Below are 23899 nucleotides of genomic sequence, written 5' to 3'. Positions count from 1 at the left end.
AATGTTTAATGGCCTCAGTTCTCTTCCCCTTCGCAACCCCGTAACACAATAGCTTCATTTTTTTTTCCACAGAAGAGGCCTGCTTTCTTCTTTCAGTTAACATCCTAAACTCAGTTGAAAAAAACTAAACAAAAAGAAAAAACAATACATCCCACAGAAATGAACCCCAACGAAATGGCTGGAAAAAAAAAAAAAAAGCTGGTAAAGAAAAAAATTAAAGAAGATTTTAATGTTAAAAGAGCAACTGTGGGAGTGTAAAGAGGTGAAGACAGTTTATTGAAGGGCTTCCATTCAACAAATAACACAAAGTTCTGCAAACTCTTCAGTGCAAAATTAAATCAGAGAGATTCAAACACACAACAGTAAAACAAACAACAGGCACTAAATTAAAGGGGAGCTCTGATCCTGAATAAAGCTGTTTATCCAAACAGAGTCTGTCACGTTCATAAAAGCGGCTTTTACAGCCCTCTGGTTATCAAAACACTGATGTCCACAAATGCTGGCAGCATAAAACGACCACAGAAACCCCAGACACAGACAGGCTTTGCAGTGTGAACTGAAATAGATTATTATTCTTGTCTGGAGGAGTCACAGCAGCATGATACTAACATTTCCTCTATTAAAAAACCTCAAAGTCAGTTTTCTTTTTCCTGCTGCTGTAAACAATTGTGACTTTAGTTGCTGAGATTTAGACTTTGATGACGCTCGTCACACTGCAGCAGCAAAAACAAAGGCTACAATTTTCTGTGGATTAGCTACCAGAAAGAAGATCCATTCAGGTTTTAAGGAACACATTCTGCATCATTACTGGTTTAGAAATACCACCCTTCTTCTTGCAGAATTGCTTTACTTCTGATTTATGACAAGGCTTTAACTAGGCCGCAGAAACAAACATATTTTTACTTTTGTGGTCGAAAGGTGTCGGTAATCCCGCATCCATTAGTGATCGGGTTTACAGAAACTACTCAACAGTAAAAGGTCAATATTCTAAAGCCACTGGTCAACAACTTGCTAGTTTTTCAACAAGAAAGTTTCCCACTGACGCCATTTGTGTTGCCACTGATGCCATTCATGATGCCATCTTCCAGCTGCATCGTGAGACCTGAGCTTATCTGAGCAGACGCAAACTACGGTACTTTAGATGTTCTGGGTCTTTTTGTGATCTTCTGGATGAATCGGACTCTCCTGGGAAGGTTCACTGTTCCATGGTTTTTCTATTTGTGGATAATTGTTCCTTTAGTGGTGTGGGAGTCTGTGACAATGTTACATTTTAAGAATTTACTGGAAGTTGAACAGATTACAGACAAGAATGTGATGCTTAAAAAAATAGTCACAAAACCTCAGAAATTCATAGTTTAACTGTTTGTTTAGTAACTTTTCAATGTTATGGGATCATATAGAAGCCATAAACCTTTTTCATAATCAAAGTGAGGCATTTCACAGTTTCATCAGTGGTATTTCTTTGGTTAGTGTTGTCTCACTTTAATGATAAAAAAACCAACTAAACAGTTTAAAGTATCAAAGCCTCACTGCTGTGTGACAGAATGGGGTTCGTCTCCTAATGTGAAATAATCTTCTCTGCCCTGACACCGCGACCCATTTTTCTGCATTTTAGGCCACTTACAATACACCCTTAGGAAAATTCTGCTAAGCAGAACGGTGGAAAACAAGCAAAAACAAGGGCACTGCAAGTTACATAAGATATATTATCTGAGTGACCTTGAAAAGTGGCGTCGAGCAAGCTTAGAAACAAGAGCAGGAAGCGCAGATGACAGACAGCAAGAAATAAACTCTTGATTTCTGCTTCAAGGTCTAAAGCGTGAGAGGCAAAGCAACAGGAATAATGAAGCGACACAGAGTTCAGCTGCAAAACAAAGTTCAGCGCGTTCATTCAGCGCTGCTGCCCTGAAAGCATCTCATGATTAAGCATGTCCAATTGATTTGTTACATACAACTGCTTCACACAACTGTGAATGCCTATCAGCAACATTAAAGCTTATAGGGTGTGTTACTCCAAATAGCTGATGAATGGAGCGCGAGAAGGATTCAAAGTGTCTGACTATTTTATTTGGTCTCTTAGGGAAAATCTTTTCACACACGATTCAGCAGAGGGGTCAGACTCAGCTGCACAGAAGCACAACAAACAGCCTGATTTCCAGTAGTGAAAATCTACTGGAGGAGCTGCGGCGTGTACGGCTCCCACACCTGACAGGTAGCGTGCGGTCTCCTTTGCGGCGGTCCATCTCCCTCTGGGGAACGGGGTACCAGCGGAAGTTGAGCTTCCAGTTGAAGCCTCCGTATGTCATGTCGGACCCCGCCATGTACTCGAACGTATCGTCGCTGATGACGTCGATGATGGGGCACACAACTGTTTTCCTGGAGGAGCAATCAGACAAACAAAACAGGTCGACGTTCAAACACACGACACACACAGAGAGAACGGAGCACAGCTGGCAAATAGATGCAAAATGCTACTATTTGCTTTTCAACTACTGAACCAAATGCAAGCAAAACTAAACTCGGATAACGGGATTTCTAAATGCTAAGTAAACGTTAGATGTCTGTAGATGTTTGTGAGTTCATGGCAAGCCGTAAACAAGGGTTTAAAACTGCAGACAACGGTGAACTAAACACAAGGACAAGCCCCCTGCAGGCTCAGCAGCAGCAGCTTACAGATTCTTTATAACACTCGGTGCCAGTGTCCATGCGTCTGTTGTAATTTGGCCTTACTTGTCCTGCTTGATGCGGGCCAGCAGAGGCTCTAGCCACCCTGTGGTGCACTCACAATGAGCATCCAGGAAGGTGATGACCTGGCAACCCAGCAGAAAAAACATGAGACAGTCATCAGATGCAGGTCACAGGAAAACTAAAATCATATACACCATCTTGAAAAAACAGACATTGTTCTTAAACTTTGCCATGTTTTGTCATGCTAAAGCCACAAAGGATTCATTTCAACTGCCTGTTATGTGTATCCACGTGGGGTTGATAGGTGCACCAAATTGGGAAGTAAAAGTAAAATGATAAGTGGTTTTTAAAATTTTGTACCGGTAAGATAAATCCCAAAAGTGATGTTGCTTTTGTATTCAGCCCCTCTGAGAACCACCATTACAGAACCACCATTTGTACTTTGACTGGACCATTCCAGTGCTATGATTTAGATAATTTCACTGTACATCAGGGTCTGTGTTTATGTTCATTGTCTTACTAAAAGAGGAACATCTGCCCCAACCTCTACTAGCTGTTCTTATGGGGTTTCTTCATCAATAATCTTTGTTTCTTGTCACTCAAACAAAAAGATCAGATTTGTGGAGTAAACATTCTGTCCCACCTGAGCTGTGGATCTCTGCACATTCTCCAGAGTTACCATAGTCCTCTGTGCCACTTCAGAGATAAAAGTATCGCTTACTAGGCCTGTCAATTTTAGTTGATAATTATGTCCTGCTATGCTTCAAGTTGAAAAGATAAAACGGTGCTTTTTATAACTTATCTCTGGATTAAAAGTCTCCAAAACTTTCTCCCTGATGTGTCTTCTGTGCTTTTTGCTCTTCGTCAAGTAGTTTGTTTCCTAAGAGACCTTTGATGTTGTAACAGAACAGTTTTTGAATAAAATAAAAATGCATGGCTTCACATTTTACTTGTCAAAAATGTAAAAAATGTTGTATGCTTTTTCCTTCCTAATTAACACACTGCAACGTGTTGGTCAATCATATAAAACCCGCAATAAATCACGTGGAAGTTTGTAGTTACAGCATGACACAACATGGAGCAACAGGTGACCAGACGTGCACACACACCTGGCCGGTAGAGATGGAAGCTCCTTTGAGGCGAGCGCGGATGAGTCCGGACCGCTGCTCCATCCTCACCACTCTGACAGGCACTTCTAACTTTCTGACATACTGCTCCAGCGGCCGTTTCAGGAAATCTAACACAAACACACCGAATACAGAAATATGCAAACATAAAACAAACTCCTAAGCATTTGGATTACAAGCTGAGCTCTTTGTGGCACCAGAGATCAAAGGAAACTATGTGATTATGTCATGTGCTGCCGGTGTGTGTGCCTTGGCATGGATGTCTGCATCCCTTCTACCTGCACAAACACTCCCCCCTTGTTCCACAACATCCAACTCGAGGTCTCAGAAGGTGCATCGTTGCTATGGTTGCAGCTGGGGTTGGGGGGGGAATGGTGGGTTATAACAGTGTAATCCCTGCGGCTGGCAAATTAAAGACCTAATCTCCCCCAAACAGGGATTACCAGCATGGCCCAGTGAGGGTTGGCACACACAGTCCTACGCAGACATGTAAATGTTGACTAGTTGCACCAACACACACTACAAAAAACATTTACAGTAATGCTAAATAAAAACAGGCTAAGCCTGAAACAGGAGACACTGTAGGAATTATCTGCAGTGTGTGTGTGAGTTTACCTCTCTCGCTGGCATCGTCCACCAGGACAATCTCCTCCAGCAGTGTGTGTGGAGACCGATCAATAACCGAGTGGACGGTTCGCAGCAGTGTACTCCAAGCCTCATTGTGAAATACGATCACCACGCTGGTGCGAGGAAGATTATCAGGGTATAGCTTGTTCTTGCACCTTTGAAGGGTGAATTAAACAGGAGAGAATTTGTAAATCAACTAAACTGTTTTTACTGCGGCAATAATTATCAGGTACTTCAGAGATTTGAACAGAAAAACTGGTCAGGAGAACTTCAACAATCCAGCCTCTGTTTACTTCTACGAGAGCAGAAATGAAAGATGGTCTGCACCACAGATCAGCTAACTCGTATGAAGACATCATTAAACCAATCAGAGCGTCATCAGGTCCTGACCCTGTTGAAAGTTTATTCCTATCAACGAAAACTAGAGATGAATAATGAGGTAGAAGCTAAACAGATATTTCCAAACACCAGAAAGCGATGCAGGACAGATTGCAAGTCTGCAGGATGGAAGTTGATTAATGTTCCTAATTAGATCTCAAGTCATTATCATCGCAGAGTGAAGCTCACAGTTCTCCTTCTATGAGAGAGAAAATAATGAAATACTTACGAGAGAACAAGAAACAGATCAAACTGAGGGAAAAAACTAATCTGGGAAAGTTTCAGTCCGAAGGTTACATCCACCTATCATGAGGACGAAAGTCCTTATTAGCAGAATATTAATAGCAAAGTGGAATGATTACCGTACACTACAAAGATGATTAATACATTTTAGTAGCTGTGGCTAATATATAGCTTAGCACCATCAGTGTGCTACGTTAATGGTGCTATATTCAGTGAATCCTCCAGACTTGATAAAGCGCTGCACAACCACAGGCTATTTACATGTCTGAATTTATTTGAATATTGTCTCTCACACAGGGTTTGATTTTAATATAGAGGGTCAAACATGTACACATACCCTAACACATACCTAATTAACAATCACTTAGAAAGTTAAGAACACACTTCCTGTAGCCAAAACAGGCTTAATTCTGTTTTTCGTTTTTGACCTCTTGTCTTGGCACAATTTGAAGTTTGTTGTTTGGCTTTCTGGAGCAAACTTCCAGAAAACTGCAAAACATTGAGTTCATTTAAATCAAGGGCGTTTAGAGTTCTCCTTGATTCATATCAACTGGAATATAGATCAATATATTTGATGGGTATTTGCTTGATAATTTTTGATGATGGCTTTGAGAGAATGTTTATTAATGTTTCATAATTGGTTACTGTAGCATGTTTCTATGGTGTAAAGCACTTTGAACTGCCTTGTTGCTGAAACGTGCTACACAAATAAACTTGAGCTGACTTATGCATCGTAACTGGATTTTAAATAAATTTGAATCGAGTGCTTTAGGAAGGTTTATTGTTACCCCGTCTCATCCAGTTTTGATTTGTGTTTACAGATAATTGCTGAATGGAAAAAACCAAACTGAGGCCAAGCATTGACCGCCTAAGCCAGGGGTCTTCAACCTGCGGCTCTGGAGCCACAAATGGCCCTTAATATCTTGGGCTAAAGTTCCAACTTAAAACAAATGCAAGTTTTAGCACTTTGCTTAAATCTATTTTCTTAAAGTCGTGAACTTGTGCTTTATGGCTTTGACCATAAAAATCAACATCGCTTAGAAGATGATATCTAGATCAAATCTATCCTCTTGTTGCAAAAGTTTTGTTTTTGTTTATTTTAAAACCTTGAAACATAAATAAAATGGTGGATCTTTAAAATAACACATTATCCTGTTGTACTTATTTGTCAAATTTACGTTTTAAAAAAGCTTTACATTTGCTGCTCTAGATGAGTTGCACTTATCTTGACTGATAAGTGCACTGAAGGGAAGAAATGTTAGTTGAGTTTGCAGACCACAGACCTAACCTCACGCTGTCACGCTTGGATAAAAGTAAACTCTTCTGTCACTGACATTATCAAGAATTTGCTAGTCAAGAATTATCTTGTGGAGAAAAGTTGCATGATCCAAGGAGCAGACTGAATTATTCGGCCATAGCAGCAAAAAGTACATTTGAATTATTTCAATCTAATATTCTTGCTCATAATTAGTGAATGAAAACCCTTATATCTATAGAAATATCTATTTACAGATATTGTCAGTGTTTTGAAACCAAACACTGACATTAGTCTGAAGTCTCCATAAAATAACTGAGTGATGGTCCTTTGGTTGCTCCTGTTTCGGTGTTTCCTGAAGGGAGGGCTAACTTCCTGCAACAGCACTGCCTACTTTTTGTTTTGATCAAAAAAATAAATAAATAAAAATATTAATAAATACACTAGGGGCGACTGGATTTCACCGACAACAAAAAATATATTTACCCTTAACCCTGGGATTTTATATTGGTTCTTATCAGAAGTGTTGCTATGCTGTTTAGAGTAGCTCCAAACCAGGCAACATGCACCAATAAATAACGATGTCATTAATGTGCATAAGCCTCATTGTCTGAATTCATTTGTTTATAAAAAAAAAAAACTTGGTGAATACAAAAACATCTAATTAGTATCAACTGTTTATAATGCTGACCCTCTTCCTCACTTTAATCCTTTGCCTGTTTTACATCCTCTCTCCAGTGGACATGGTATGTCAACAATGAATTTCAGCATAATAATTTTTCTAATCACACTCGACCACATTTCTGGGAATATTTAAAGAGTTTTAACGTTAATTCTAAATTTTGAGTCAGTAACATTAGACTGCTAGATATTAACATCCGAACATTGCTTGGAGGTTTTGCCCCATCAGTTATTCTGACCCTGCTAGCAAACGTGCTTTAATTCAGTCAATAATACTCTGCAAAAAGTCAGCAGTGTAGTGATGGGATCCATTAAAAGACAGAAAGAGAAGAATGAAATTAGAATATATTTTATGAAGACGAAAAGGGTCAAAAGTCCAGGACTGTCAACAACCCTCATTGCTTCAGATCAAATATGTTGCATGTTGTTTGCAGAGAACATGGGATTGACATATTTTGAACAGGATTTCTAGTAAGTTGAACTTGGGTTTTATACAAATTTTTTTCTTCTAAAAGTTAGAAACTAAATATAATAACATGCGTTATATTTAAAAAAAAAAAGCTGAACTGGATTCTACTTGTACTTGAAAATCTTTAAAAGTGGTTCTATTACACGAAGTTTATTAAAATTCAGTTCTACCAGAGGACAAGCAAAGGCATCTGAGAAACACAGTTCGGGTCTCAGTTGTCTCAGCAACAGGAGCGCAGTGACGGAGGCACAAAACCCAGGTGAAATTCTTGCTTTTCCTTGATATGCTGAATTCAGTCAAATTTAGCAGCCCTCCCCCCACATCCTCTTCATCAAACATCGAGATGTAGAGATGCATTGTTTTCAAATGATCTCCATTTACCAGCAACTTTACCAAACCACAGTGCATTGACAATGCTTCAATGATAACCATTGCTTATGGTAAACAAGAAGGGTAAAAAAAACAACAAAGAAAAACAGAAGTCATGCTAAAACAGAAGTTATGCTAGCAAGTTTAACATACCTTCTGTTTTAGCATAAATTCTGTTGTGGATTTTTCATTTTATTGACCTTTCTAGGACATCATACAATCAAATAGGTTACACAAACTGCTGGGTCCTGCAGAGGAAGGAGGGAGAGCTGAAAATACCGCTATAGAATATGGAAAAATCAAGTGATGAAAATATCATTAATGTTATAATAATGATATCAGTTGCAATAAATCCATATTTTCCTCTCACCTCCTTTTAATGCCACCATTTGCCTCTATGACCTTTAGCATCGATGTCATCTCCTTAGACTTGACACTTGGAATATAACACCCAACATATATTGCATTTCAGACAGTCGTTTGAGATATGAAGACTGCACACACTGATATTGTTCTAACAATAAACTTGGGACACATTGTGCATCCACAGCTGAAAGGGTCATCGGCGCGTTTCTATCCTCCATCCCTGAATGGAGGAACGATGCCTTCTCTCTCATATGCACCCGTCTATATGTTACTTTGTCAAATCTCTATACGCAGCTCATTCATCAGCAGACGGCAGAAGTGATACCACCCCAGTGACTTCCATCCACTGACAAATTCAGCTCTTTCAACAGCCAAATGGAATATGATCTCCCTTCCTCCATCTTCATAACTCCCCCCTCCTCCTTGTGATCATCCTGGGCGCTGAAGTGCTTCCTCTGCCTGTGCTGCTGATTATGACAGAAGGAATGTAACAGCAACAGAGAGGAGGTCAAGAGTGTACTTATTCTGCAGCTGCCTCAGGAGAATGTTAAATAAGACAAAAAATTCTCAGACGTTGCTGCGCGTGAGTGTGTGCACCCTAATATTCTCCATAGGACAGAGGCTGATGAGTGTAGTAGATGATTCATAGGAAAAACAGAGAGTGTTGGGGCCTTTCAGCCTTCCTCCAGCGAATAAAGATGTTTTTTGTTTGCATGTTTCTTTCACACACGAGGCCCACTCATTTATTACAGTTTTATTTGTGAACCGGCAAAAAGGTGACATAACATGCTGAGGATTTGAAACAACAAATCCTTGCTGGGCGTGATGCACATCCGAACAGGCAGGGTGACAGAAAATTGGCTGCTGAGAAGCAGGGTAGTGTTGTTCCTCAAACCAGAGGATTGTGGGAATATTTGGGATGGGCGTGCAAACTGGTTTTAATTAGGAAGGATTCCTCTTTCTCCGTTCCACACAGAAAAACCCCAATACGTCCATGGCTGCATAATCAACGACACTGAAATCAGCCGCTGCGTGAAAAAAAATGGGAAAGTTCTCCAAAAGGTGTGGTCATGGAAAGTGTTTTTCCTAAACTGGAGATCCACCCAGACATCGAGATGGACTGGGCTCTGTAAAATGCTCATTTTAACATTTGACTGGCGTTAATGTGAAGCTTCTTCATTGCGATGGTTTAATTTCCACTTATTTTCAGTAAACAAGCCGATCCACAAGGGTACACAAATACACCCACACACACATACATACATAAATAATAAGCACAAATATATGCATGCTTATACACAGTTAGGTGCACATTCCTTCTCTTGATATTGACTCCGTCTTATCTCCTAATTGGAAAAGTAGATAGACGAAAGGAAAGGAGAGTGGAAACACACCTGGTAATCAACTCTCACTCAGACTGAAACCCATTTCATGGATCAATGTCCTCTGTCTTTCCTGTCTGCTGTGGTATGCACATGCCTCTGCCTGACAGTCATATATATGTCTCTCTCTCTCTCTATATATATATCACTCTGCAAAGCCCAATTACTGACCTATGTATGTTCCTCTGCGCAATCAAAAAGAGATTGAAGGGAAAAGGAGAGCCGAGTCGTATCCGACTGCCAGAGCCAAGCGTGACATTTCTTTCATGACTCTGGCTGCTACTCTGCTGAATCTCCCCTTCCGAAAGACAGACTAACTTACGGCAAACAAGAACTAATGCAAAGTTTGCACATGTAACTATATGTATGGACTTCAGTATTATACTAGTTTCCCTGGAAATTAATTATCATTATGTCATTCATCTGGTAATAAGGCATTTCCCTTTCAAGCCATGCAGACAAAACCTTCAAGTTCACTGGGGAACCTGTGGAGGACAAAGTGTTGCTGCACTTCTGTGGGATGTTTTGTAGCAACAACACACAAGTCCAGACTTCCCTCTCTTGGTATCTCATCTGGTTTTAATATCTTCATTTTTGTGCACGCTCCAATTTCTACCTGATTGTTGCTTCAGGCGTTTTAATCCAACGACAACAGCTTAAAACCGACCCGGTGCCATTAACAGTATAAAGTCAAGAGGCAGCAAAATGACAATATTAGACCAAAGAGTGTGAACTGATGCAAAAAACTTGACAAATAAAATGTAACTGCGTGTAAAATACAAAATTATGTGGAATCAATGTGCGTCTTAATAGGTCAGGGTTATCTGTGACTGTCCAGGTGTTTATTATTTTTTTTTGTTTCTTTTTTACAGTGATCTTCACAGTGAACGTGACATCATATCAGCTGCTACAGCTTCCTGTTTGTCTGATGCGACCTGCTCAGCAGAGGCTCAGCTCTCAGTCAAACTGTTTCACATAAGCAGATGTACCGCAGACTCCAGCAGCATCTGCCGAGTCAAACAGTTGCTACAAAATAAATGATAAAGCGGCTCATGTCTTGGATGCCATTATTAGAACATTAGAAAATATTAAGCTCATATCTTGCTCAGTTAGTATTTAACTGAGGGAATACTTTACCTAAATGTGATCACTGTCAACGATGTGTTCGACAAAATATCTAAGTTAACGTACCATACAGATGAACCAGATGAACAGAACAGATATTTGCTGACAAAGCCCTTTGGAAAAGTTGTTAGTGAAAGAAGAAGTAGCTATTTTCAGTATATGTGACGTGGAAGAACTGAGATGTACAAACTTAAAATCTAAAGAAAACTTTAAACAGCTGATAACAGGAAGACAAAAGATACGTCTCAGATTTGGAAATGACCTTCAACTTCAGCCAATCCCAAGGTTAAGTTAAGGGTAATCATAGTAATCTGTTAAAACGAGAAGTTAGTCAAACATTTAAACTCTAATCTGCTTGGTTTTTGCTTTGAAATGATATATTTTACAGTAACTGCTCCATAATGCACAGAGCTTGACATTGTCTTTGTTTTTTATATGCATAATTACTGACGGCTTACATCAGACAGGCTGGAAAAATACAGCTTGAATCAAAATGTAAGAATTTAAGAGCAGATTGTGAGCAACATATGTGCTGCTGGAGTCTGTTTCTAATATGTTCAAAAGGACTGAGCAGTGAAAGCACACAATTACCAAGTTTCATTACTTTTAAACCTGACAAATCATGTCTTTATTACCATAGTAATATTTATTAACCTGGTTCCCATCACATTTCATAATCGACTCAGTGGTTTGTGTGAGTTCCTTTTAGTTTTTGCAATGTAACTTTGGGCACTGATAACAACTTCCAGTGAAACACCACCACATGTGACCCGTTTCTGAAAGCCAGCTTACCCCTCCAGACGAACATCAGGCAGTGAGCGGTTGAGCGCGATCATCTCAGAAGCCATGAGGTTGAACTGGTTGATCTTAAACATTTCCTTCATTTTCTCCTGGTTCTCTTTAGGGATCACCACCGGCTTCCCGCCTTCACCAGGCCCGTCCCGCGGTCTGGACAGGCCGTCTACGATTTGCACGCAAACAGATTGCTTTCAGAAATACTGTTATATAAAGCAGACCGCCAAAGAGTAAATGTGGATTTGAACACTTACCATCTCTCCCAGGCAGTCCTCTCTCTTTTTTGTCGTCGCACTTGTTGCACTCGCTGAAGTAGAGCAGAATGAACATGTCCAGCATCACCCAAACCAGAGAGGTGGCTAAAACCACCTTACAGTAGGCAAACCTTCGCATCCTAAAAATAAAAGGACAAAGAATTAAAAAACATGGCAGGCAAAAAGATTTATTTTACGTAAGCCACATTTTCTGTTTATGCCTGCTCTTTAAATTTAACTTGCAAAAAAATTGATATCTCTCACAATTACTGAGTCGATTCAAACATCCTTTACAGGGTTGTTGTTTATTGTGAAAGCGATGGAGCGGTGGAGCAGAAACGGAAGCAGGAATGTATCCATCTGCATAAATCTCACTTCCTCTGCAGAGAATTGTTGAGAATCCAAAGTATGGAGGTGGACTTATGGTGCACGCCTTCATAAATCCAACAATAAAAAGTCAGCAACGGCCAAATAAAAAAACAATCCCAACAACCAATTCTATAAAAGATAGACATAAAAAACATGGCAAGCCAAATAGGGCGTGCAGACCTGGGCTGACTTCTACACAACTGTGAGAACGTTTACATATCAGCCGGCACTTCGGGTTTAAATAGTCATTACTAATCTTCTAACACTCTGCACTGAGCGCAGCTCTGATTATTACAGTACTATAATGTTTACTGTGAGTCGTATTTCTCTCTGAGCTCGCAGTCAGGGCACGGTGGGGAGGATCGGCGTTTCTTATAGCGAGGTTGCTGGGAATATTACAGAGTGCTTTGATTACTGGAAGGTAAATATAAATCCTAAGGCGTACGTACGTGATTGTGTACTGATGAGGAGTGATTTTTAAGACATATACAGTCTATTTACACACGCAAAAAAAACCTTGAATTCTTAGAAAGTTAACTTAAATACAAGCTTGAATTGTTGATCAGCATCCTTTTAGATTTTAATGTGAATAAAATAACCTTTTTCTACTTCCTGGATGGCAAATGTGTTTTGGTTCAAAGTTCAGAGCTGGCTGTAATCTATTTATTCCCAATTTATTCTGAAAACCTCATTGGCTCCAAAAAGAACGCATTCCTGACAGTACACTCTATCAGAAACTCGGGTTTTCTGACCGTCCATGAAACGCAACTTCTCAGCCATTTTGCTGTCAAAGAAAGAACAAGGCAGTGAAAACAAAGTTCGGCCACCGGGTGTCATACTCCAGACTTTATAACTAATCAATGCAGATTCTTTAGACTTGTTTTTGCTACATGCATGGAAATGAGAATGTCAGATGTTTCTGTGACTTATAGTCCAGAAAATACGACACAACACCTTTTCTGGTCATTCAAATGCCACAGTGAAGGCTGTGTTCAATCTGCACACTGTAAGTGAGGTCACTGTACTTGTGACCTCACTTATTAAAATGGCCTCTGAAGAATTTAAGAAGAAATGTTGTCAATCACTGCTTAAAAGTACAGCTAAAAGTAATATTAATGCCAGATTTACCATAAGTGATCCACTAGAGCAGATTAGACAGTTATATAGATGACAGTTTAGTGGATCAGCAGAGCTGCTGGAGATTTTGTGATGATTTCTAAATGTGAAAATATAGTAAATTGCCCAATTCTCAATTCTGGAGGCTCTGTGTCTCTTTCACATACTATTTTCAAATTTCATCACATTTAAAAAAAAAAAAATTTCAGATCCTCAGTTCAGTTTTGTTTTGCTTGGTGTCTCTCTCTCTTTGAATATTCTTTTTTTTTTTTTTTTTTTTTTACAAAATAGAAACATGACAATATTAATAATGGCACAAAATCATGATACGAAAAAATTGTATCATTACACTCTAACTAAACTTTGCAATATAATTTGCCTTTTAGATTTTTAAAAAGGAAATCCATGAAACATTTATTGTTCCCATAATACTGCACCTTAGTTTTACCTCAATATTTCTATCTGTCTTTCTCTATCTGCCTTTCTGTCAGCCATGTTTATGGGTCTTACTTCAAATGCTACGTCCTTACAGAGCATTATACTGACCACTGTACAAAACAAATCATTTTGTCCATCAGTCCAGAGCAGAAAAATTAGACCTTTTTCTGTTTTAAAGGTTAACATCCCTGTAGGCAAAGTGAACACTGACGGCTGCATTACAGAGTGATGCTTTTAAGGTTTCTTAGAAACTTTCGTTTTCAGAAAAGTTGCGAAGCAGAAACTAAAGTGTTTCTATAATCCCAACACTGTGAGCATCTACCCTTTATACAGCCAACATACAAAAAGTGTTGCGTGCTTAGTGCAGTCACACACAAACTCACAGGTAAGCAAACACAGCGCAGGCAGAGTGGCTGTGATAGTAATTGCTTTCTTTTGGTGGGCAGTGAAAAGACAAGACGGCCACATTAAAATTCCACTGCTCCTCTTTCCCTCTCTCCACCAGCACCATCTTCGCCTCTTTCTGACTGATTCTCTGCCTCAATGATCCCTCAGGTTGCTGCCGCACAAGCAGAGGGAAGAAAATTAACTTGGCCACAGTAATTTCTCTCATGCCCCTGGGAGGAAAGAAAAGTGTTTGTGCATAGCTAGCTTAGCTTAGCTTAGTTAAGCTTTGCTTAGGCAGCTTGGGAGTGAGGAAAACTGCTGAGCGGCATTTCTAAATTCCGGCTGATGGGATTCTGGTGACACAAAAAGGTGTGCGCAGCAGAAAACTACAGAAAAGATTTAGCTCCTTTGTCCAAGTTTGTTCCTCCTCACAAGCTTGTGGCATTGAGCGAAACAGTTTCAGTGAAATAACAATGCAGTACTTTCACCAACTGTGATGTCTGCTTCAGGGATTTGCTGTTTTTAATTAGATCTCTCCCTTCAACCAGTGAAACACAGCTCAAACATTATCAAGAGAGAAACAATACATCAATTTATATCACGTATTGATTAAATGATTAAAGCTCCATTGAAGATAAATATCAATCCATATTGCCTCTTCTTTATCTTGAAATGATTTTTTTTGCCTTTAAGACCGTAGGAACCTTTTGTGAGTTGATTCCGATTTGGAATCTATTTCTGAAGTGATTCAAAATCGCATTGTGATACATATCGTTATCCAAACAAATCAATATAATATTAGATCGTAATAAGCAGGTGATTTACACCCACCTTTCAACCAACCTTTAGACTAAGAATCAGGCATGTTTAGGTACACAGATAAACAGAAAAACCTCTAAAAGAGGAGAAAGTAGCTTTTTCAATGCACAAACATCAACTAGCCAACAGAAACATTTATTAAACAGCATAAAATATATCAATAAACACTTAAGGAGCATAGGCTTGACTGGTTACAGTCCTATTACATAAACATACCATAGCTAAGCAACAAAGTCTTTTTTTAGCAATCCTTGAATATTGATTTTTATTTATTATTAATCTGATCATGTTTTGGATCAAAATCTCAATTAAAATGTTTAGCTTACTGCTGAAGTCCACCAGATTTTTATTAACTGCCTTGTAGTTTTTAATAATCCCTGGTGTTACATTCATTAAAAAGAAATGGGCCCACAGCATCACAGATCTCCACCATACCTAAAACTGAGCATGACATGATTTTCCTCATATTTGTGCTTTGTTTCACCCCAGAGATCTTTATTTTAAGACACTCTAATAGGCTTAAAGTATTTTTAAGTTCATTTATTTTAATCGTCTAATAACATGGATGTTTTCCCACTGAGTAAATTTGCTCAAACCAAAATGTGATCATTCAAAAGAATCGTCTTCTTAACGGCTTTTAGGAAGACAATAGATTAGTCTGAGTTTCTATGTCACAGAACATGTTAGATTTACAAATCTTGGCTTCATGTCGACAGATTTTGCACCAATTTAAGTGAAAAGTACAGAGTCTGCTTTCATAGTGATGCTAACAGCACTAAGCGTCGTAAATGGCAGTTTAACAGTGTATAATCATTTAGGCTTTAATTTCACTACAACTGATATTTCTATTTTACTGTAGCTGAGACAGAAACTTTCATTAGAAATAAACACTGCGCAGAAGACAGGTGTTATTCTGGGAACTGCATGTAGAGACTGTGTGGTATTGGCTCAAAACGATGACAAATTGCCTTGCCAAGGGAAAGCTATCAGATCTCCACATTGCTCCTGACCTTGCAGCTTTTCTAAATTTAATATTTTTGTGTAAGCCACAGAAAAACACGAAAAGTTTTTCAATCTGGCAGCATCTCCCAGACAATCCGTAAAACACAGAAAACTAACAGTCTGGCTGTATCTAGAGACGTGTTCAGAGATGTTTTGGGGAAACTGTTCAGAAATCGTCTTGTAGAGCAGCTGCTTGGAAAATTCCTCATTCCTTATAAAAAATATAGGAGTATCAAATTGCTTCGCTCACTGTTATCCTCTAAAAAAAAAAAAAAACTTCAAATTCCAGGACAATGGAAAGGCTGAAACTCAGTGCTTTCTCCCTCCTATCCTTGTCTGACCGCCGCTGAACTTTACTCTCTGCACCTTTTCTGCTAGACACGGCGTATACGCTCTGCCAAACGTCCAGCACTTCTCTCAGAAGACCAAAGCTAAAAGCTGGCAATCCACCACAGAGCAACAGCTGAATTAATTTGCTCAGAGTTTTTTCTGTAAAGTTCAGCTTAAAACATCTTTTGAAATCTGCTTTTAATTTGGCCTTGTGATTTTTTATTTTTTTTTCAATTCTCTATTAAAGCACTTTGGGATTTTTATCTAGAAAGGTGGTGCATAAGTAAAGGTTTACTTACTACATTGTAAATGTGTTTTTCTGAGTGTTATTTGATCACGTTGAATGCTAAGGAAGTGCTCCAGGAGCAGAAAAAGAAGATGCAGATATACATTGAATAGAGTCACACACCAACACATGTCCCACTGCAGCGTCTGCATAACTCTACACAGGCCTGATTTGTAGTCGTGCAGGACAGAGGACACCTCAGGTCTCCTATGTGCTCTCGGCAGCCTCAGGCCTTGTTTCTATGAGTGTGTGTGTGAACTGCATGTGTAAGTGTGTTTCGGTTAAGTTAATGTTGAGTGGCAGTCTCTTTGAAGTCGTTCTTTAAAACAGACTTGCTCCCTCCGTCATTAAACAGACACAGAACTCTCCATCCCTCCGTCACCACATGCTCCCTGATTTGTTAACATATCACGTTCCCGCTGTCCTTCTCCTCCATCTCCAGGCTGGGCATCTCGTAGGACCTTTCCCAGCCACCATCAACCCCCCACTTCCCTTTTCCTCTCTTGGTGATGTTGTCTTTCAAGAGTGGTTGCCATCACTACTTCCCTACAAGAACAATTTCCCCCTTCACATCCTTCTCCATGTCGCTTTTCATTTTCCCCTCCTCTTCTCTAAAGGCTTAATCCGCCTTTAGAGATTGCACAATCGCGGTTTCTCACAGGCACTTGGGAAAAACTCAACAAGAAGAATCGGCGCTTTTCTTGCATCACAATTTATGTCTGAATCTAAGGAGCCTCCCTTTTGAGGATTTTATGTTTATATGATTTAAAGAAATGGGGGTGGGAGGCTCTATGAAGCAAGAATTCAAGTTCCCACAAATCTTCAATGCAGGAATTTATTTTTACAGACTCAGTATCCCAGAGTCCTTAGTTCTTTACGAGAATTTAAGTAAGGAAGAAAGGAATGAGGGAGGAATGGAAGAAATGAAACCAAGGAGAAAAGAAAGGAAGGACAGGAAGAAGGAAGAGCGGTACGTCATTACGAAGGAAAGAAAGAAGGACGAGACAAGGAAGGAAAGAAAGAGAACAAAGGAGTGATAAAGGAAGAATACAAGCAAGTAAAGAAGAAAGAACAGAGGGGGAGAAACCTGAAGGATATAAACGAGGAATGGGAAGGACAAAAAGAGGAATAAGAAGGACAAAAGGCAAAGTCAATAAATGAAAGAAATTAAGTAAAGGAAAGTAGTAAAGACTAAAGAACGGGCAAAAAGAAGGACACTGGAAGAAAAGGGCAAAAGGAAAGAGGTAGAACACAATGATCAAAGCACAGACAGAAGAAAGGAACAGACAGAATGAAAAGTAAAGAAGGGACAAATAATAAAAGAATGAAGAAACTGAGGGAGAAGGAAAGACAAAAAAAAGCCATAAATATGGAAGGGAGAAAACAAGGATAAGGGTGGATATGAACAAGCAGGAGAAAGCAAAAGAGTGAACTGAAGCCGAGACATTTTGAGAATAGGATTAGGAATGAAAATAAACATTTATTTTCTAGTTTAATTTTAAACCAGACATGCAAAATTTCAGACTTTGTCAGACTGCAGAGGAACCCCGAAAATTCACATGTTGCTGCTTCTAATTTCTAAGATAAATACAGCTGGCTTACTCACTTGCTATGATTAAAGCTTAGGTTGCACCTTACAAACCTAATTCATGTCAATTTTAATCACCTCATTCAAAAATTGATGACTATTCGTAAAAAAGTGCATCTGTTTGAAGCACCTTCAGCGAATAAGAACCTGCAGTCAGGCTGCTCCCGTCTGTGAGCCGTCCTTGGGTCACACCAGCTTGATACGCTCAATAGTTTCCAAGACAACAGTGATCCGAGCGCTGATTATCTGAGCAGCGGTAATGTCCCTCAACTGGAGCAGAACAAGGCGCAGGCTAATATTAGGGATGCAAAACGGAACAAGGTGGCCTCCAGCCCCTTCTCTGTGACTCCATGTGGATGAAAACAGGGCCGACATATGGTGAGCCGTCTCAGGTCATTTCATATCAGATCATAACCAAGAACTGAGGAACACAGAAAGGCTTCGGAGAACAAAGAAAAACAAGAGGAAGATGGAGAGTGAGAGATGGGATACGGCTGTACAGCTATGCTCCTAATAATTATGTTTATGAGAATATCGCGCAAAAGGTAATTTACTTCAGAACACTTTAAATAAAAAAATGATAGAATTACTAAACAGAGGCCAATATTTTTTCCAGAGGTTTAATTTGGTTGACTGTAATAATTTTGGCTTAAATCTAGTAGGAATGTAAACTTCCATTTTTCAGAAAATGCTAATTTAAGATAAGATCAACGCAAAAAATGATTTTAAATTAATACAGAACTTTATTGGTCTTCACAGTCGGAGGATTGATGACTTGACACTCACTGAAACCCTCCATAAAGAGAGCAGGCTGAAAACAGGGTTACTGCTAAAGACGCTGGCTGTTCACAGAGCTCTGTACCCTAGCATATTATTAGAAAGTTTATCCGATGGAAAACGTGTCGTGGAAAACATTGAACAAGCAACAACTTTCAAAAAAATGTAAAAAAGTAAAATATATCATCTTTTACTTCTTCCTCTAGCTATGTGAACGGCTTGCGGCTGTTTTTATTGACTTCAAATCTGAACATGGCTCATTCTTTTTAAAAAAAAAAAAAAAAAAAAAAAAGCTAATCTCATATTCTCACCCAATATTTCCAGGTCCCATTTGTATAATTTAGGAGAACCTTTTCCCAAATTATTTTTTAGCTACAAATGTTGACACATGGCCACTAATAAAACACACCAATTCAACTCTACCAGGGCAAAGAGCAGAAACGTTTTTAGAAATAACCAGCTAACTGCTGCGTGTTATTCTGCTGCTTTTCCATCGTCAGTCAATAAATCACGAGTTGGATTTTGGGCTCTTGATTTTTGCGTCCACCATTAAAGACGTGGCAGGTGTGTAAAACCAAAGCCAACTGTTCCGAGTCAATACTACTGACAGATTTATTAGCATGATAATGAGTGTTATGGTAATGTGATGCTGTTGGGACACGCATGTTTACTGGAAACCCTAATCAATAATCAATACCAGAGGCAGGGCTCTGCTCTGTAGGCGCAGCTGTTATTTATCCTTTGAAAAAATTGTTTGATGAAATATTCAATGTTGTTTTTCTAAGCATTTTTGATAGGTTACTCTCTGACACAAAAAGGTTTAGGGTGTACTTTTCTGCATTTATACAATATTTGACAAAGGCAGAAAATGTTTATTTTAATAAAAATAATAAAAAAAAATTTGTTGTCTTATTCTCTTTATTTTGAGAAGAGTCATGGATGCATTAAAAGCTGTATTAAGGGTTAGGGAGCCCTGCAGTACTTCTGCAACGTTTCTAAAAGTAATAATAACAAAAGAAGTTAAATAAATCGAGATACAGATGAGGGAAGTTGTAGATTTGTGGGTTAAATAGTTTCAATCTTTGTTGTAGTGGCTCCTGTTTTGCATGCAAAGGCAAAAAGTGCAAGGAAAGTGTTTTTGCCCCTCCGTGCAAACATTTTATTCTTATTCTTTAATGCAAGAAGAAAGTAAATCCAGCCAATGCAGCTGGCGAAAGGAAAGATTTTGGACTTTCTCCTGAGCTCTCCATGTTTTTTGCAGAGCCAGCCCAGCACCTCTGGTGGTAACCCCCACTGCATTGACTGTAGGATTTGGAATAATTAGTTCCATCGGTGTAAAACAAAAAAAGTTATTTTTTGTCCCAAAATAAGGTAACGGCTCAACAGTCAATAAGCACCATTTATTTTAGTGAAAAATACCAAGGGAGTTAGACAGAAGAGCCAACAACAGCACAAAAGTCCCTGCTGAAATCGATTACCGATGCAAAACTTGGCTCTGGAGCAAAGTGGAATTGCACACTTCAATCTCCAATCACTGAGGCATTTTTGGCCAGAATCAATACACATTACTTTCACAGCTGGTGTTCTTTTAATGATTACAGAGAGCACCGCTGCGTGTCCCCAACAGAAAGAAGAAGAAGAAGAAGAAGAAGAAGAAGAAAAAAACAAAACGCGGACGTACTCAAAGACACACACTGAATTCATTAAAAATAAATTGCGGTCGACAAAAGGCCCCACAAACCACTTTATCACGCCTGCTGGTCTGATTGACGCAATCCGCTTCAGCTGCTCTTTTAAGAACTTCATTTTTTATTTATTAATTTTTTTTTTTTACTTCAATCTAATTTCTCTATTGTTACCGTTGTGAATTTACACAAAAGATAAATCTGACACCATCAACCCACTGTGAAGGGGTCTCTTAACTACTATTAGCACAAGCTCTCACATACCGATCAAACCCCAACACATACAGCCTGCACTGTTTTTGCCCAGGAGAGTTGCATGGCAGACATTACATGTTTGACTGTCGTTCCACTCTATTACTATAACAACTCACAACAAGCAGGCAAGGCTTTAAAAGTTAAAGCACAACAACATTTTCTTCCCTCAATAAATGAGGAAAGAAACATATTTTATTTATCAAGAGGGAAAAAGCTATCCTAACCAACCTGGTCCAGTGTTGAAAAGCAATCGCTCACCTAACCTAATAACTGGGTGTGCCACTATTGGCCGCAACAATCCCAATAAAGCGTGTGTGATAACTGGCATTGATGTGTGGGAATTTTGCCCCGCTGCGTTTTATGTTGGAGGGATTTTTAGAATAACTGGCCGGTTAAGGTCATACCGCATCATCTCAGTTGGATTTAAGACTTTGTTTGTGTGGATGCTACCTTTCCAGGTCTCCCCTGAAAATGATACCATTAATCTCAACGGGGCTTCCTGGCTAAATAACAGGTAATACGAGGTTACAGAACAACAGCCAAGCATTCTCATTTGGGATTTTCTGAGCAAGATTTATGGCTCCATCAACTGAGGCGAGTTTTCTAAGTTCTGAAGATCAAATGTGTGCCCAGCCATCACACTAACACCATCACACTGGCTTTTCACATTAGACATATTGTGAAAAAACTATACAGGAAGATGCACTTTAGTCTCATGAGTGCACAGAATGTTTCCCCTCAAGTCTTAGAGATAATCAAGCGGTGTTTAGGGAAATGTAGGATGGGCCTTTTCCACGGATGATCTTTCTTTTTGAGCCAAGAGAGACCAGCTGTTCTTTATATTTTTCTGGACTCTTTTTAGACTTTTAGCATGAGATTATTTTGGTAGGTGGTCAATTTCAGTGAGGGTTTATTCTTTGTTCACTTAGTAGACCAACAAATGTCAGTGACTTTTTTTTTCCCCCCCCCATCGGTTCTTAAAAAGCTTGATTCTATTTAAGCGATTTCTTTTTACAGTGCAACAGGTCAGCAGTGATCCCGACTCTGAGAGGAAGCAAGACTTTTACTTTTTCACATAGGGCCAGTTTTTTTTCAGATAGCTTTTCCAACAAAAGTTTACTCAGGTTATCTTTACCTTAGTTTTATTAACTGAAACATTGAAAATTGATGACAGTATTTTATTATTTGTTTGAAATATCAATGGAAATGCATAAGAATCCAAATGGTTAAGTTAGTAGTTAGCAGGAGTAAAACTGAAAGCATAGCATACTTAGCGTTTGCTTTAAGCATTTTGGAGCTCATTAGTAAAATTGCTAGGAGCACTGACTCAGAATAAGGTTTTTAGGGCTGGGTGCAACAAAAGGAAATACAGGCACTTTAAGAGATCAACACATGGAAAGGGGTAGTTCAAATGTTTCACCCAAATTAGAAGTAAATTACAGAGCAGAGAATTGTTTTAACTGTTGACAACAGGAAGATGGGAGGACCACATCTGACAGCTTTAATAATACTGTTAGCTCATAACTACAGTTTGTTCAGAAAGTCCAAAACACCCCGGTCCTATGACATCAGTGCTATGAGTTGGCAAATTAAGAGCATTACTCATAACTCTTGATGCAGGAACAAGTTCCAACACAGAGTCGTCCATCGATACCTTCACATGTTTATGGTCACAGTTTCTTTCCCTTGTCGGGATTATCCAATCAAAAGCTCAAACCGTGCAGCCGGGTAATACTTAATGCTAACAAAGGTTGTAACGGTTCACAGATGTTAGGAGTAAAATTTTTATTATCTGATGTTTTCATTTTGGTCGTTACTGCAGGGTAAGGAAAATAGAAAAAACAACAAGTAATGCTTTATCTGCCCTGAGAAATATTTCCAAAAGGGTTTTGAGATTTTCTCCAGATTTCTTAAGGACAGTTTTATTAAACTAAACTATTGTTAGTCTACAGGCAGTGCTGATCAGCAGAATGCTCCAGACAGAGGTAATAACAGTAATCTGATCACCCAGCGTTAAATCAATCATGCAGCGGTTTCACAACAGCAGAAAACGGGACTTGGAATCACATTTCATAATAAAACAGGATAATTTACATAAAGCGTTGGTGGTGTTGCTGAAGCCAACTTACTGATCAACAGTATTTGACTTAATCTTTGTTCCCTTATCTGTTAGGCAAAGATGTCAAAAAGAGAGTAAAGGCTTTAATTAATTAGGATTAATTAAAGCTTTAAGAAACAAAAAAGAAATGACTCAAAAAAAGTTTGCAGTGTTTTTGTTTGTGATTTTTTTTTTTGTCTAGAAAGAACTGTTGAATGAAAATATAACCATTTAAAACAATATTACCACTACCAAGTTATTGTGAAATTGAAGTTGTTTTCCAACTGTGTCAAACAGTTCTACACCAAATATAACTATGTTAAACACCTACTATGTTAAGTTGAGTTCTGATGTGCTGATGACCAGTAACAGCCAAATACCAAAACCAGTTTCAAGCCATGGCTAAATGCATACTCCTCCATGACAAAAGAGCTGTTAAGATAATAAAATAACCAAAATGTTTTGATTTAATTTTCCAAAACATCCACAAAGAGAGTTTTAGGAGAAGAAATGTTTTGCAGGTTTGTGTGGAAAGATGAATTTAACTGGGTTTATTGCTTCCCTGCAATAAAGGGATTGTAGTTTTGTCAGTGTAATACCTCTTAAACTCCTCTCCCAGAACTACAAATGACAGAGCAAATGAGTGTCAGAGGGGCATTCCTCAAAAAAAAAAAAAACAGACAGGAGAAGCAATGAATGAGCAAAACACAGATTGAATTTAAGACCTACCGTTTAAAATGTGAGACTCTTAAAGGTCTTGCAGAAACCTTGTAACACGGAAGCACATTTTTGACAATGCTTTCCCTTTATTTAAAGAATTGTTACATCAGCAAATACCTAAGAATAATATGAATATTTATGAGGTGCAATAATAGAATGACAAAATGCTCATTAGCTACATCTGATCTTTAAAGTACCTCATTTATAAAATGGAAAATCTTATATATGTTTCTTTTATGATATATTTTTTTACAGTTTTTACTCCAGCGA

General features: G+C 38.7%; 1 protein-coding gene across 1 annotated transcript in view; it reads right to left on the bottom strand.

The window, feature by feature from the left end:
- The window catches only part of galnt1 (UDP-N-acetyl-alpha-D-galactosamine:polypeptide N-acetylgalactosaminyltransferase 1), a 61403-nt gene that overhangs the window by 14088 nt on the left and 23416 nt on the right, over positions 1-23899 (bottom strand). The window contains exons 3-8 of the mRNA XM_044117421.1: positions 11760-11899; positions 11503-11671; positions 4431-4597; positions 3798-3925; positions 2731-2810; positions 2206-2376 (exon numbers count right to left, since the gene is read on the bottom strand). Coding sequence (XP_043973356.1) covers positions 2206-2376; positions 2731-2810; positions 3798-3925; positions 4431-4597; positions 11503-11671; positions 11760-11898 — 854 coding nt within the window. The 5' untranslated portion in view covers position 11899. The remainder of the gene's footprint in view (positions 1-2205; positions 2377-2730; positions 2811-3797; positions 3926-4430; positions 4598-11502; positions 11672-11759; positions 11900-23899) is intronic.

This window comes from Gambusia affinis, linkage group LG05, assembly GCF_019740435.1.
Source record: "Gambusia affinis linkage group LG05, SWU_Gaff_1.0, whole genome shotgun sequence".
In the NCBI taxonomy this organism is placed as follows: Eukaryota; Metazoa; Chordata; class Actinopteri; order Cyprinodontiformes; family Poeciliidae; genus Gambusia; species Gambusia affinis.
This window is presented reverse-complemented; position numbering and strand designations above follow the sequence as displayed.